Source organism: Felis catus, chromosome B2, assembly GCF_018350175.1.
Source record: "Felis catus isolate Fca126 chromosome B2, F.catus_Fca126_mat1.0, whole genome shotgun sequence".
Classification (NCBI taxonomy): domain Eukaryota; kingdom Metazoa; phylum Chordata; class Mammalia; order Carnivora; family Felidae; genus Felis; species Felis catus.
In genome coordinates this window covers 40,045,307-40,061,877 of record NC_058372.1, presented here as the reverse complement: position 1 = coordinate 40,061,877, position 16,571 = coordinate 40,045,307, and the positions used below count along the sequence as shown (strand labels likewise).

The window sequence follows — 16,571 nt, the reverse complement described above, 5'->3', positions numbered from 1 at the left end:
ACAAAAAAGTCCAGAAGGAGGGTGTCCCAGCATTGGTTAATTCAGCAATTCAGGGAGAGAAATTTATTCTGATCCTGTAGACGTGTCCTTGTCAAGTGTCAGCTCCTTCTCTTAGTGCAACATGGCTGTGGCTGTCTAGGCATCACAACACAGTGGTTAAGAGGGGGTGGCGGTGGCGGGGGGGGGGGGTTGGTTTGCAGCTAAACCTGGTTCCAAATCCCATAGCTATAGGACACTGCGTAATTGCTTAACGTCTCTGGAAAATGGGATGGTAATAGTATTTTACCTCAAAATTTTGATATTATATGGATTAAACGAATTAGGGTTTTTGTCGTTGTTGTTTTGCTTTGTTCTGAACTCTTAGACTAGTGCCTCACACTTACCCAATCGTGTACTCTTCCCTGGCCTCCTTCCCTTTCCTGTCTCCTTTCCCGGCTCCCTTTTGGGTGCTTTCTGGAACCATCGCCCAGGTAAATTACTTGCCTTGAATCCTTGTCTTCGAGACTGCTCGGGAGCCCAAACCAAGGTAGCCAGCCATTTGCTAGTTGTAGGACGTTGGCAATACTTAACTTCTTAATGTGCTTTTTTTTTTTTCTAATGGTCTCTATGCCTAACGTGGGGCTTGAACTCCCAACCCCGAGATCAAGAGTTGCACGCTTCAGGGACTGAGCCTGCCAGGTGCCCCTGTGATATCTACCTGCTTTGTGTCTCTCTGTTTCCACCCATCATATGAGGACAGTACCAGCACCTATAACTCACAGAGCAAATGTGGTCAAGCGCTCAGTGCCTGGCTGAGAGAAAGTGCTTAGCAGGTATAAATTATTATTACCCAAAATTCTGTGGGGTGGCGCCACGGGTGGTTGCCCCACGGTTGAGACGCACTACTCCTTGCCTCTCCCTTCTTCCACCCCACTTACTCTCTGAGCTCCTCCAGCCCTGCCTCTCCCACTGCAGGCCGTCTCGTGTTACTCAGGTGACTGGCACCACCAACAGCCACCACCCCCAGTGCAGCCCACCCTTCCCATCACGTAAAGCACCCTACCTGCCCCTGGTGGGTGTTGCAAATACCCAGGTAAAAAGTCTTCTGTCTGAATGACATCTCAGGATTTCTCCATGATGCAGGATCCTCATAGTTATCTGCTTAAATTGGAAACTCTTCAAATGGAAGCTTCTCATCTATGACTCATGTCCAGCATATCCTAGGACATCTTAAAGCCTTCCTGAGGCCTGGGGCAGGGAAGGCTTTTTTTTTTTTTTTTTTTTTTTTTTTTTTTTCAAGTAGGCTCCATGCCCAGTGTGGAGCTTGAACTCATGCCCCTGAGATCTAGAGTTACATGCTCACCACCTGCACCAGCCAGGCACCCTGGGAAGGCATTTGTTAAATGTGGATTGTTAATGATCACAGCTTTTGCACCACCGAGCACTAACTATGATCCTGGCGCTGTGGTAGATGTTTTGTCCACATTGATTTTTGCCACCACCCTATGAGGTAAGCGTTATGACTGTCTCCAGTTTGCAGATGAGAAGCCTGGCACAGAGAAGTTAAGTAGCCTGCCCAAGATCACACAGCTGGCAAACGGCAGAGCCAGGCATCCTCCTAACTCTAGAGCTCACTTACGTAATCATGATGCTAAACCAATGCTAGGACTATTTGGTGCCTCGAATGAAGCATGCTGGCCTCTTTGCTTCCTACCTGAGAGCCCAAGGACAGGTCTCTCATTGCCAGGTGTTTTGCTGTAGGTGACTCGTCCACACTTGAGGTCCCCCTGCTCGTCTTACCCCTCGCTGTTGAACAGGAACCTCAGCAAGAGTAATAGAACAGGAGAGCTTCATTTATGCAGAATCCCAGACAGCCAGAGGAGGGAGAAAAAGCAAATATGTACATATATAGCCTGTGTTCTCATTTTATGATAAGGAGAGACTAAACAGGTTCAGGCTAGTACCTGAGCTTTCTTTTCACAAGCAATTTATGCACCAGAGATTGCAAACTGCCTCCGCCCCTCAGATCCAATCCCTAGAGCATGATGTGTGCCTTGAAAACAAAGGGCATGTGCAGCAGGACTCATTACCACTGCGTGGCCGAAGGCTGGAGCTGAGCAGCTAGTTACCTCCCAGCTTTGGGTGCGACAGGTGCCGCCCCGGTGCCCAGCCCCACCCCTCCGCACCAGCTCCTTTACCTGGAACAGGTTGCCATTTATTGTGAGGCTTATGTTGGCATTTTTCTTACATCCAGTTTGTTTCATTCATTTATTCAAAGAAGGGTTTGTCTGTTTTTTGTTTTTTGGTTTTTTTTTTTTGGACACCTACTATGGATCAGGCGCCATTCTGTTTTGGTGGGGTGGTGAGGGAGTGGACAAACTATAAACAGATCTAGGATGTTAGTGACACATGTCGTGTCTGTTCCAGAAATAGCTGAGTGTGGGGCGCCTGGGTGGCTCAGTTGGTTAAGCCTCTGACTTTGGCTCAGGTCACGATCTCATGGTTTGTGAGTTCAAGCCCCGCGTCGGGCTCTGGGCTGACAGCTGAGAGCCTGGAGCCTGCTTCGGATTCTGTGTCTCCCTCTCTTCCCCTCCTATGCTCGTGCTCTGTCTCTCTCTCTCTCTCTCTCTCTCGCTCTGTCTCTCTCAAAAATAAAGAAACATTAAAAAAAAAATAGCTGAGTGCATGAGAGAATGGTGGGAAATGGGGTGGGAGCAGATCACGTAGGCTCTTCAGGGCACCATGAGGGCTTTGGCAGTCACCAGGAGTGAAATGGGAGCCACTAGGGCACCACTGTGTCTAGATGAGGGCAGTGGGGGGGGGGGTAAGGGTGGATTAGGGACCCCCGTTGGGAGGCTATACCACAGTAATCCAGCTGATGCAACAGTGCCAGAGTGGTGGCAGTGGAAACAGAAAAAAGGGAGGGATTGGAGATGTATTGGGGGCATAGAATCAACCAGAAATAGGTGATGGGATGGATGTGGGGGACCAATAAGGACAAGGAAGAATTGAATTTGGACCAGAGAGGTAGCAGAGGAGAAGAGAAGAGGGTGGTTCTCGAGATGCTTTGAAAGTAGCGCGTCTGTGTTCTGCTGATGGACGGATGTGGGATTTGAAAGAGAGGCGTCAGGGGTGACACCAAGTATTTTGGCCCTTGTTTTGGAAGGATGGAGTTGCCATTTGCTGATAGGGGGAAGCCTGTGGGAGGAGCATTTTTGGTGGGGGAAAGATTAGGATCTCAGTTTTGGAGAAGTTGAATTTAAAGGTGCCCGTTGGACATCCCCGTGGAGTAGCCAAGAAGGCAGCCTCCGATGTGAAACAGAAACAGAGAACAGGTCACCTCACATGCCAGCTCTGATTTCTCTGATTGGTAATGATGCCTGCAAGTGCTGTGTTGAGATTTTTTGTGTTGTTTTTTTTTGTTTGTTTTTTGGGTTTAAAAAAATTTTTTTTAACGTTTTTATTTATTTTTGAGACAGAGCATGAACCGGGGAGGGTCAGAGAAAGAGGGAGACACAGAATCCGAAGCAGGCTCCAGGCTCTGAGTTGTCAGCACAGAGCCCGACACGGAGCTTGAACTCACGGACCGTGAGATCATGACCTGAGCTGAAGTTGGACGCTTAACCGACTGAGCCACCCAGGTGCCCCTCTTCTTCTTTTTAATGTTTATTTTTGAGAGAGACAGAGACAGAGCACAAGCAGGAGAGGGGCAGAGAGAGGGAAACAGAAGCAGGCTCCAGGCTGCTGTTAGCACAGAGCCCAACGTGGGGCTTGAACTCATGAAACATGAGATCATGACCTGAGCTGAAGTCATTTGCTTAAAGGACTGAGCCACCCAGGTGCCCCTAAAATGTCTTAGTATGTTCTATAATGTGCATGATATATTAGAGTAGCAGGTATGGGCATTACTTATAAATTATTCTACGTAGGAATGATATGCTCAGTTTTTACTGAGGAATGGACAAATACTTCTGAAGATTACCAATTTGAAATATTGTACATCAGGTGCTCAAAATTGTGACCTGAAATACTGTATGTACCCTGAAGTGTCTCCTGAATCCTTTAAGGAAAAACAAAATTATGTTCAGTTTGGTGGGGCACCTGGGTGGCTCAGTTGGTTAAGTGTCAGACTTGGCTTCAGCTCGGGTCGCGATCTCGTGGGTCGTGAGATTGCTCTGACAGTGTGGAGCCTACTTGGGATTCTCTCTCTCCCTCTCTCTCTCTGCTTCTCTCCTGCTCACACTCTCTCCCTCAAAATAAAAAAGTAAACATTTAAAAAAAAAGTGTCAGAGACTGTCCTAGAGTAAAAGAGATCGAAAAGTTAGGGTAACCTGTGCACCTGAGTGGCTCCGTCGGTTAAGCGTCTGACTTCAGCTCAGGTCATGATCTTATGGTTTGTGAGTTCGGGCTCCGCATCAGGCTGTCTGCTGTCAGCACAGGGCCTGCCTCTCTGTCCCTTTCTCTCTCTGTCCCTCCCATGCTTGTGCTCTCTGTCTCAAAAAAAAAAAAAAAAAAAAAAAAAAGATTTAGGGTAACAATGCGAACATGATCCTTGATGGGATCTTGGGTTGAGAAGGAAAAACGCTACAAAAGAATATTAGTAAGAACAACTGGGGAACTTTGTATATAGATTGTTCATGCTGTTGTGTTAGTGTAAATTTGTTTTGTGGTCATGTGGGAGACTGTTGGGTTCTTAGGAGATCCAGGCTGAAATATTTAGGGATGAGGAGTCATGATGTTTGTAATTAGGTCTCAAATGGTGCAACAAAACGGGCAGGGACTTAGGTGAAGGGCATGTTAGTGTTCACTGCCGCTTTTCTGGAGGTTTGAAATATTTTGAAGTAAAACGTTGGGGGGAAACAACATTCATTTCTCAGAAAACTGAGAAATGCAATAGTGGAAATGCAATAGTGGCATATCAGATCGTATTTTATTTTATTTTATTTTATTTTATTTTATTTTATTTATTTTTTATTATTTATTTATTTTTAAATGCTTATTTATTTTTGGGAGAGAGAGAGAGAGAGACAGAGAGAGGGAGACAGAATCCCAAGCAGGCTTCAGGCTAGGAGCCGTCAGTGAACCTGACACAGGTCTTGAATTCAGGAGTGTGAGATCATGACCTGAGCCAAAGTCAGACGCTTAACCGACTGAGCCACCAGGTGCCCTTATCTTATTTTTTAATTTTTTCCCTCCCTGGCCCCTGAGACCGTGTTTAGTATACTAGATTGTTTCGTTGACTGGAACACTGTCTTCTTCACCCTTTCTGAGGCAAAGAATTTGCCAGATCTTCACCACTGCTATAGCAATCCCTGGCATGTTTTATTTTCTAGCTGCCTCCACATGCGTTGTATTACATTTATTATCATAAATAGTCCATATGGGTAAAGAAGTTTGTGCCTTTGGGGCGCCTGGGTGGCTCAGTCGGTTAAGCGGCCGACTTCGGCTCAGGTCATGATCTCGCGGTCCGTGAGTTCGAGCCCCGCGTCGGGCTCTGTGCTGACAGCTCGGAGCCTGGAGCCTGTTTCGGATTCTGTGTCTCCCTCTCTCTGACCCTCCCCCATTCATGCTCTGTCTCTCTCTGTCTCAAAAATAAATAAGTGTTAAAAAAAATTAAAAAAAAAAAAAGAAGTTTGTGCCTTTAAGTGCCACAGTCCCAATTAACTTTTTTAATGGCTCACCATATGTCAGGCACTGTTCTATGTGTTTTACACATAAGAGCCTGTTTTCAGCCTCACAGCTGCTCTGTAGGGGAGGTGCTACTATTATCCTCATTTTCAGAAAAGGAAACTGAGGCACGGATAGGTGGTACAGAGGGAGTGCCGAGCAGCGTGGCCCCAGGCCGGGCCCTGCAGTATTTACCAACCCCCCCCCCCCCAAACACTTCACATCACGAGCTGGGTCATAGACGTTTGCTACAGCTTCCATACCGGGAAGGAGGAGGGCTTCTGCCGCTCAGACTTTTGCTTTTCTCTGAGGGGTTCTGGGTGCATGTCCATAGCGGAAAGGGTGCTCCTGGAGAGAGGCCAAACCAACGACAACAGAAACTACTGCTTTTGAGGGCTCGCTGTGTGCCAGGCAGTGTGAGATGTTTCGTCCTCAGAATCTCACCATGCCATAAGAGCATTATCCTCATCAGACAAAAGAGGAAACAGAAAAACAGCGGTTCCAGTAACTCCCTCAGAGTCATGCGGCTTTGAACTCCAGCAGCCTGACTCCAGAGCCTTCCCCTCCCCCAAGCCTGCCTTGCCTCTACCTGTCCTCTGAATGGGTCTGAAGGTAACCGAGCCACAGCCCGGAGACCAGAGACAGGCCGAGTTGGGGGGGGGGTGGGGGGGAGCTGGGCCTCACCCATCACTTTGTTCACCCCCTCAGTTCCCAGATGGGGACATTTCAGTGACAAAGGGGAGGAGGAGTGGGAGAAGAAGAGGAGGAAGAGAGCATTGTAATGCTTCCTTCTTGGGGCTTTTCATCTGGCCTGTGACATTCCATTCCCACCCCTCCTCTAACTGGCCGTTTCATTGAGTAACTTTTTCTGATTGAGTGCACCTGGGCAGAAACTCCTCCCATATTGGCCCTGGTCATTGCTATGTCGTGTTTTTTTTTTTTCCTTACAAAAAACAAGGGGAGCCCCTATTCCTTTGAGGTAGAGGTGGTTGTTGAAGTGCCCAGGCAGATCAGCCAACATTCCAGGAACCGCTCTGATCTAGTGCTCACCTGCCCCTTTAGAGGACAGCCAGCTCGTCACTGACTGGCTCCTGGGCCCTGGAGGTTCAGGATGACTCAGCTCTGGGCATGGCAGTCCCAGCCAGGGGCGAGGCCGAGGTATCCCTCAAAATGCCCTGCTCGCCAGGAGCTCCCTTTCCCAGGGTACAAGTTCACACCCTTACCTCCCCGGACGGCAGTCTCTGTGTGCCTCTTCCTCAGTAAATCAACAACTCGTAAATCAACACACCCTCTCGGACTAGCACGAGAGGCAGAGGAAGGAATCAGTGAAGAGCAGGGACTCTGCAGCCAGACTGCCTGGGTTGAATCCTGCTCCTGCCACTGATGTCCTGTGTGAACTTGGGCAAATTATTTAGCTGCCCTGAGTATTAGTTTCCTTTTATGTAAAATGGGGGGAAATAATCATATACTTCTCATAACGTTGATGGGGAACATGGGATCATTGAATACCTACTGGGTAGGTACCCAGGATACAGTGAGCTCTCCATAAAGGACTGATATTGTTATTATTTTAATGTTCATTTATTTTTGAGAGACAGAGTGTGAGTGGGAGAGGGGCAGAGAGAGAGGGAGACTCAGAATCCGAAGCCGGCTCCAGGCTCTGAGCTGTCAGCCCAGAGCCGGACCTGGGGCTCGAACTCACGAACTGTGAGATCATGACCTGAGCCAAAGTCAGACGCTTAACTGACTGAGCCACCCAGGTGCCCCAAAGACTGATATTATTGCTGGTGGTCACAGCCCAGTGCTGGGTCTCGTAGAAGAGACACACATAAAGGACACAGTCCCCTCCTTAAGTAGAGGCAGCATACAGTTAAAAAGTGTATGGTTTGGGGGGAGCTAAGTGGACCTTCAGTACGTTATTTAATTCCATTGGTACGTCAGTTTTCCCATCCCCAAAACAATTCTTAGAGGGTGAGATGGTGGATGATAAACACCCTGCCCGGTGCCTGCCACATTGTTGGCTCTCAATACCTATGGATTCTCTTTCCCTTTCTAGGAGCTACACTCTGGATAGGGACAGAGAGCAGATCCAGAACCAGCCAGCCAAATGTTTAGTTTTAGGGCATGTACAGTTGGATCCACAGAAGTTTGGAGGCCAGAGGATTGGTTCCTGTAGTTGGATTGTTCTAGGAAGGTTTCTTGGGAGAGGGTGGACCCTAGTTGGGTCTGAAAGGATGACTAAATAAATGGAGCAGAGAGCATAAATGGGCTGACCAGTGGTAGAAGGGGGATTGAAGAGATAAGGAGGGCAGTGAGAGGTCCGGTCGTGTTTGTAGAGGTCTGCATAGAAGAAGATTGTTTCCTTTCTCATATTGTCTAACTGGAATTTTCTGTGCTAACTTACATACCTCTCGCTGTAGTTGAAGACAAGTTCTCTTAGAAGGACCATGGTTATTTCAGACTAAATGAGCTTTTGGTGTTTTTCTTTAGCACTTTTGTGCTTGATATTGGGGTAAAGACCAGGTGAATTTCCTTAGATGAAAGGTGAAGGGATTCTGAGGGCCAGTTCCCAGTGAAGTTTTTTGACCCTGAATGTCCCAAATAAGCCATACTGTGAAGTGCAAGGACCAGGCCAAGGGGTGCTTAGAGCAGAGAAGTGGGTGATAAAGAAAGAACTGATTGTTAAATCAGTGTCACGGACATTTGGGTGATAATTTGGGAAAAGTAAGGCAACAGCCCCACTTAATAAGATGTCATGAATAAATGTAGGTCACAATTCACACATTATAAAAAAACCTGGAGCACCTGGGTGGCTCAGTGGGTTAAGTGTGCGACTCTTGATTTCACCTCAGGTCATGATCTCAGTGGTTCCTGAGGTTGAGTCCCGTGTTGGGCTGTGTGTTGCAGGCTCTGTGCTGACAGCTTGGAGTCGGCTTGGGATTCTCCCCCCTCCCCTGCTTGCAGGCTTGTGCACGTGCGTGCGGGGTCTCTCTCTCAAATAAAACAAACAAAAAAACCCAACAACCCAACTTTACAGTATGTACTCTTGGAAATGCAGATTTTGGGGGCCTCATTACAGACTTGAAGAATGAAAAGCCCTGAGGCCGGGCCCAGAAAACTGCATTTTCAACAAGTTCCCTCGGTGATAAAAAAAAAAAAAATCACCTATAAATATTTCCTATGCTTTCTTGTAATGCTTCTATAATATTAAGATGGGCAAAGCATGATTCAAAGGCATAAGTCATTATAGAAAATATCAATAGATAAGGCTATATAAAATTAAAACCTATTTGTAAAAAAAAGAAACAGAAAAAAGAAATCTACCATGAACCAAAAATAAAAGGCAAATGATGAACCAAAAAAAAATTTTGCAAAATATATGATAAAGAAAAAATATGAAAAGGGGTTAGTGTCCTTTCAGTGTAACGGGCACTTATAAATCAATAAAAACAATTCCTATAAAAGAATGGGCAAAGGATATAAATAGGTAATTTACATAAGAAATGTAAATGTCTAATAGTAGTCAATATTCTTACTGATATTCCGCTTTTTATCTTTCCAGTTTTTCTCCATAAAGAACGTGTGGCATATGTATGTGTATGTGTGTGTGTGTGTGTGTGTGTGTGTATAATATATATAATGAAAGATCATTCAGCCATAAAAAAAAATCCTGCCATTTACAACAACATTGACAGACCTTGAGGGCATTACATTAAATGAAACAAGTCAGACAAAGAAAGATAAGTACTATATGATCTCATTTTTTTTTATATATGATCTCATTTGTATGTGGAATCTAAGAAAACCAAATTCAGACACAGAGAACAGATTGTTGGTTGTCAGAGGCAGGGAGTGGGGAGGTTTGGGGGCTGAGGGAAGTGGCAAAAGGTGGTCAAAAGGTCCAGACTTTTAATTATAAGGTAGATGAGTTCTGGAGATGTAATGCACAACATGGTGACTATAGTTAACAATATTGTGTATTTGCAAGTTGCTAAGAGAGCAGATCTTAAAAGTTCTCATCGGAAGGAAAAAATGTAACTATGTGAGGAGACAGATGTTAACTAAATTTATTGTGGTAGTCATTTTGCAACATTTACATATATCAAATCCCTCGGTTGTATACCTTAAATTAATATAACTGATATATATGTCGATTGTATCTCAATAAAACTGGAAAAAATTTTAAGATAAAAAATAATGGTGATTTGCTGTCTTATCAAAGGTACAGTTTTCTTATCTCAATAGTCCTACTCAGTAATTCTAAAAGTAAAGAAACACCTTCCTTCAGGACAGATCTAGTTTCTGGTCCTGTACTTATTTCAAAAGCTATACGTTTTTAGTTCTCCTGCACCCTAAAAGCTTCTTACACTTCAACATCTTTGTTCCTTCCATAACTTCATACCTAAACTTTTTAATTTTAAATGTATTGTTCTCTTTAATGAAAGAGTGCATTGCAATGAATAAGTAGCTGAAGAAACTGCATGTTTGTGTTTTTGAAGACAGGAGTAGAGGACTTACAAGATCACACAAGGCACATGGCACAGATACATGTTGATACAACAAGGGTTCTTGAATTAAAAATATATGTAATTGTTAATATGCCATTTTCATCTCTCCAGCTGGTAGTGTTCGTTTTTTCTTCAAGTTTTCTAATGTTTGTTCATTAGATTGGCTCAGCCTTTCAGCAGGAAAATTTGGTAATAAGAACTGTATCAAAAGCCTTGGAATGTTTCATAACCTTACATTGAGAAATTCCACTTCTAGAAATTAATTCACTTCTAGAAACAATCATGAGTATGCACAAAGATACCACAAAAGCATTTTACTGTATTGTTTTTAATAGGGAAGAACTAGAAACACGTTAGATTTCCAATAATTCAGCTTTGGTAAAATGCATTATGATGCATTCACCAGTGGCATACTACGTAGCCATTGAAAATGTACACTATTTAGGGGCTCCTGGGTGGCTCAGTCATTGAGTGCCCTATTCTTGATTTTGGCCCAGGTCATGATCACAGGGTTGTGGGATTGAGCCCTGAGAAGGGCTCCACACTGAGCCTGGAGCCTGTTTGAGATTCTCTCTCTCTCTCTCTCTCTCTCTCTCTCTCTCTCTCTCTCTCTCCCCGCCTCTCTCCCCCGCTTGCATGCTCCCTTTCTTTCTAAAATAAATAAAATTTTTAAAAATTAAGAAAAAATACATAGAATATTTAATGACATGGAAAAGTCCTAACAGTATTTTTTTTAGTGGGGTGAAAAGCCAGCTTACAAAACAGCTTGCAGTGATCTTATTCCTAAAAATATGTGTTCATTCACAGAACAATTGTAGAAAAAATAAACATTGACATTTTAAGGGGTCTCCTCTGGAGAAATTGTAGGTAGCTGTTACTTCCTTTTTTGTGTGTCTTATCCATATTGTCGAAGTTTTCTAGAATGTAAACGAACATTTCCATGATACGAAAATGACGGTAAAATGTATTCTATAAAACGGAACAACTCACTGAGAGAATGTTTAGCGTAGAACTTGCTGTAACAGTGTCCTGTCTCTTAACAAGTCACTTCTGTGGCTCCTTCCTCGGGAGGGCCCCAGGAGAGGCAGGGATCCCCAAGGCCTCCTCCCATTTGAAGCCTTACTGGAGGCCTGTGGTCTGCCTCTTGGTCATGTAGAATCCAGCTTTGGGGAAACTGCAAAGTAACCCAAAGTTTGGGAAGTAGGTTTATAGAGTCTGAGCTAGAAACTCCTTCTCAGAGGATCTAGTTTCTCCGCCCACGTTTTCCTCAAACAGAAACTAAGGCCGACTTCGGGGCTTGTCCAAGGCCACACAGCCAACTGAATGACAAGGTGAGGCCTTGAATCCTTGGCCTTTCCGCCCGGTTGTATTTGTGTAATATGCAGATTTAGACCGGCCCTTCTCATACTTTAATGTGCACGGGGATCACCAGGGATCTTGTTGAAATGCAGATCTTGATCCGGCTCGTCTCGGTGGGCCACTTCTAACCAGCTCTCGGGGAGTGCCGTTTTTGTTGGTCTGGGGATCGCAGTTTAAGTAGCAGTGGTGTAGAGCACAGATTCTGGAGCCAGACTTCAGCTCCCAGGTCCTGGCTCTGCCACAGGCTAACTATGATTGTTACCCGCGCTGTGCTTCAGTTTCGTCATCTGCGAAATCAGTTTAACACCTGAGAGTTTTCGTGAGGAGTTAATAAGTTGCTACACGTTAAGTGCTTAGGTCGTTGTGCACTACGAAGTGCCCAGTCGATTATCATTCATACTGCTCAGAGCAATCAGCGGGTGAAGTAGGGTTTGTCGAATGAATGAATAACCTTTGGAAAAAAGTTCTTTCCCGGGAGGCTAGCGTCTGAGAAGCAAAAGGGGAGGGCTCGTCGGAGGGGAAGAGGCCCACCTCCAAGGAGCTTCTCTCCAGCGGGTGGTCAGAAGCGCCGGGAGCGCCCGGAAGCCGGCCGGCCCGCGCCCCGCGGACCAATGCGGCCGCCCGGGGGGAGGGGGCGGCCAGCCAGCCCTTTCCGTCTGGGGCTCCGGCGGCCCCGCCCCTTGCGCGTTGAGACGCTCGCATTCCACGGTTGCTACATCGTCGCGAGGGGCGGGGCGCCTGTCAGGGAAGCGGCGCGCGCGCCGGCGCGGGCGGGCTGGGGCTCGGCCGCGCAGTGCCAGCGCCAGCACCAGACCCGCGCCCCGCGCAGTCCCGACCGCCGCCTGCGTTCTGGCTCGCGAGCCCCAGCTCCCGCCCGCCCGTGCGCTGCCCGAGTATGGAGCTGCTGTGCTGCGAGGGCACCCGGCACGCGCCCCGGGCCGGGCCGGACCCGCGACTGCTGGGGGACCAGCGTGTCCTGCAGAGCTTGCTCCGCCTGGAGGAGCGCTACGTGCCCCGCGCCTCCTACTTCCAGTGTGTGCAGAGGGAGATCAAGCCGCACATGCGGAAGATGCTGGCGTACTGGATGCTGGAGGTATCTCCCGGAAGGGTCTCCCCTCCCCCGCCGCCCGGCTCCGGACATCTCCGGGCCGCCCTGTGGGGACATCCTGGTCTCAACAACAATCAGCAAGATGCTTCGGTGGCTCAGATCCCCGGGGCCTGGTCTCTCACTCGGGCACCGCAGCCAGCCGACTGCCTCCGTGGTGTCCCTTTCCCTTCCCCAGCCCTAACTCTGACTGCCGGTCGTTCGGCACCCTCCCTAACCCTTCCTTCGGGCCACCCTCTCCCCTCCGGCTTCTCTCAGCGTCTCCTGCTTCCCTCCCCCGCTCGGATTGCTCGGGAGAGCGCGCCTGGAAAACCCTGGGCTCGGCCGCCCCCGCCCCAGAGCCCGTTCCTGTGTCTGTCGCGGGGTTCTGGCGGGGAAGACGGTGGGGGTGGCGCGCGCGCTGTTCCGGCAGTCAGGGAAATGAAAAGTGCGGGAGGCAGCGGCTGGAGTCTCCTCCCTTCCCTTTGGGTGTGTGCAGTGGGTGGTGGTAATGGGGGTAAGGTCCCAGTTCTCTGCCCACCGTGGCTAACTCTTCCGTCCCTCAACCCCCTTCTTGCTATGGGGGAGGGCAGTCTCAGTTTGGAATCCTTGAGGAAGGGAGCCTCTGGCGTACCCCCACCCCCCAGGGGAGGGGGAAGGAGGCAGGCTACGCGGAGGAAGTGGGGGGCGTCACCTTAGGGAAGGCGCATCCTCCGTATTAGTCCTTGTCTCAGAAGGTTACACCCCCCCCCCATTTTTTTGCCCCTCATCCACTTCCCTTCAACGCCCCCCCCCTTTAGTGCTGCTGCGTTCCCCATGCCCCTGCCCTAGAAGTGACTGTGCGCCCTCCCCCAGGTTTGTGAGGAGCAGCGCTGTGAGGAGGAAGTCTTCCCCCTGGCCATGAACTACCTGGATCGCTACCTGTCCTGCGTCCCCACCCGAAAGGCGCAGTTGCAGCTCCTGGGTGCGGTCTGCATGCTGCTGGCCTCCAAGCTGCGCGAGACTACGCCCCTGACCATCGAAAAACTGTGCATCTACACCGACCACTCTGTCTCTCCCCGCCAGCTGCGGGTGCGTGCATAACTCTCCCCACCCCCCTACATACTGTCACCACACTTATCAGGAAAAGGAAGGTCAAGACCTTAGAAACTTTCTGCCTCTGGGGAGGGTAGCAGAACCGATTTTATTTTATTATTATTATTATTTTTTGGACAAAAGATACGGCAGTGTGGGGGACAGTCAGACGTCAGGGTAGCTAACCGGGGCCTCCAAGCTTGAGCTACCAGCATGAATTGAATCCCCTTCTCCTGACCTCCAGGGGGTGCCATTCCTTCCTGGTCTTTCCCCCAGATAGCAGCAAGGCAAACTGCATGTCTATACTCACTAGTACTTTGCCTCTGGGTTTACACAGCCACCATGAGTTATTTATTGGCAGCAAAAGGACATGCCTGCACACCCCCACTGGAGTGGGGGAGTGGAATGTGCTTCATGTGGGGGAGGGGGCTGCCTTGGTTGAGTCTTTATCCCAGTGTGGACTTTGTGATTGAGAAGCCTCCTAGAGCCGATTAAAGTCAGGCCCCGATTGCTCTCAGGAAGGGCCAAGGAGTTGTCATCCCACCTTCTTTCCTTCCTTTTCTATCCCAGAAGAGCTAGCTCCTTCCAGGTCCTCGTTCTGAGGAACTCGAGCAGCTGCTTCAGGCCTGGTGGGATCACCTCTCCCTTTCCCCCTTAGCCAAAGGCCAGAGCTGAGGGATAGCCCGGGAGCTGAACTGCAGCTGCTTCCGATGTGATAATGATGCCCCCTCCCCTGGCCCACCCACTCTGACCGAGGTCTTTCATAACCCTGTGGGGAGCTGCTGTCACTCCTGTGGTTTGGGAAGTGGCTCCCTGGGCCCCTTGCTGGGAACTTGGGCTGGGCTCTTCCCGAGGCAGGGCAAGGGAGTCAAGGCTCTCTTTCCCCCACTGAGCCTGGAGAGGAGGTGGGGAAGCCGCTTGGATCTGGAAGAGGTTATTCAGGGCAGGCGGATCATCTCCTGGGGGGGCCCGGGGGAGAGGATGGGTGAGCTGGCACCTTCCTCCACCTTGCTCCGCGGCGGCCAAGTCTTCTTCTGACCCTGAGAGGAGTCTCTGGGCCCCATCTCCCGGGGAGGAGGGCAGTATGCAGGCTGCTGTGATTGGCTGGCCGGGAAGCCAGGGTACTGGGGCCCCCGACTGCTGCTTGTCGAGGAACAGGATTCCTCTTCCTGCCAAGTAGCTCTCTGAGATGGGAGTAGGAGGCCAGAGTTGGGAATCCGGGAGGCCCCACGGCTCTTTGTGATGAATCTGGTAGTTTTTGGCAAGTCTGAAGGTGGAGCTGGTTTCCAGGGCCAGCGAGCAAGATGTTTCTGGAGGGGTTTGGGCTGGAAGGTAGAAGGGTACTTCCTTTTTGTGAAAAGACTGGCATGGTGTGTGTGCCTTTGTGTGAGGGTCGTCTCTCAGAACAGGCCACAAGGACTCTTCATCTTTTCCCTGTGCCTGAGCCGGGGGTGGAGTGTGCAGATGTCTTCTTACAAGGACAGAGTTGGAAGGGACTGCACAGAACTCCAGTCAGTCCAAACCCGTGTTGCAGCAGAGGGGGTCGAGGCCCAGAGAAGGAGGGAAAGGTCCCCGTCCTGCCTCAGCACTGCACTGAAGCGGCTGAGGAGGGTCTGGGTCTGGGTCTCCACGCTAGCCCAGGTGGCCTTAAAGGCTACAGATGTGATACGAGCTGCCAGCCACCACCACTAATCGCTCCCAGGGGTGTGTTCCCCACCAGGCGAGGGCTGAGATTCTCAGGAGTTGCCCAGATACAGGGTAGGGTGGCTGCCTTCCCTCACATGGGACCCCCTCCTTCCATGCCTCCCCACAGGGAGACCCCCATTGCTAGTCGCCTTCCAGATCTTTCCTTGGAGGGTAGGTGCTTTCTGGTCACTTCTGGGTTAGGAGCTAGAGAACTGGGGCAAGCATGAGTAGAATGCTGGCTTCTCGGCCCAACTTCTTTTGGCTCTGGGCCAGGCCCTTTTCTGTAGGGCCCTGTGAGAGGCTTGGGGCTGATTTAGGAGGATGACACCTAGGTGGGGGCTGGGAGAGGGACAGCTGTGACTGACGGCCTGGAAGAGGTTGGGTGGGGTTGCCATTTCTGCCTTCGTAAGGGGCCAAACCCGAGAGTTCCTTCCTGTGATAAAACAGTGAAGAAATCCTCATGTGTGCAACTCAGAAATGGGGCCAGGACTAGGAACCTCAGATGAGTGGATTGGGTGGGGCGCCCAGCCTCCCCCAGGACGTAGCAGTGGTATGTAGCTGTGGGCAGGTGGAGATACTATTTGGTCCCTCAAGGATCGCCTGGATCCGTCCTGCCTGGCTGGGCCTCTGCTTCGCTTCCTGAGATTTCAGTGACGCTAGCCACTGTGGTTCCAGGTAAAGCCACTGTGGTTCCAGGTGGTGTGGGGTGCTGTGTCTCAGGACTCACCCCCAGTGTCCCACCAACACTGTGGGATGTGGCTTAAATTGGGCAACCTCTCCTTTGAGGAACCTCAGGGTTGGTTCAGTGAGTGTGTCACAGGAGGCGCGGCCTCACGCTCATTTGGGTGTCTTCAAGAGGTGCGGACTTGGCTGGGATGCAGGACTGGAGAGGCTAGTGGTGATCTCCCCTTTCACAAATCCTTGGGATTACGGAGAGCCTTTCTGCTTCACCCCAGAGGAGGCTCAAGGTTGTGATGCCTGCCGCTGCAGTCTTTTCGTTCAACCTTGGCCGGAGAAGTACTCCGAGCCCTGCACGAAGTCAGGAGAAGGCCTGGCTTATTGGCCCCCGAAGGAGAACCAAACAGGATTGAAAGAGACAGTTCATATCAAACACATAGTTCTGGCACCTTGTAAATGAGCAGTAGATGCTCAAAGCAAGTGCCCCCAATTCTTCCGCGCCCTGGACTCCCTACTCCACAATGCCGGTCCTTAAA

The 16,571-nt window shown here is 49.4% G+C and overlaps 1 protein-coding gene across 5 annotated transcripts in view; it reads left to right on the top strand.

Moving 5' to 3' along the window:
- The window catches only part of CCND3 (cyclin D3), a 96,601-nt gene that overhangs the window by 77,155 nt on the left and 2,875 nt on the right, over positions 1-16,571 (top strand). For 2 of the 5 annotated variants that reach the window (XM_023253968.2, XM_023253969.2), the window contains one exon: positions 13,453-13,668. The exons of 2 other annotated variants lie outside the window; for them this stretch is intronic. In XM_023253968.2, coding sequence (XP_023109736.1) covers positions 13,453-13,668 — 216 coding nt within the window. Of the gene's footprint in view, positions 1-12,281; positions 12,607-13,452; positions 13,669-16,571 lie in introns of those variants that run through there. One more of the 5 variants, XM_011282227.4, reaches the window with a different exon arrangement.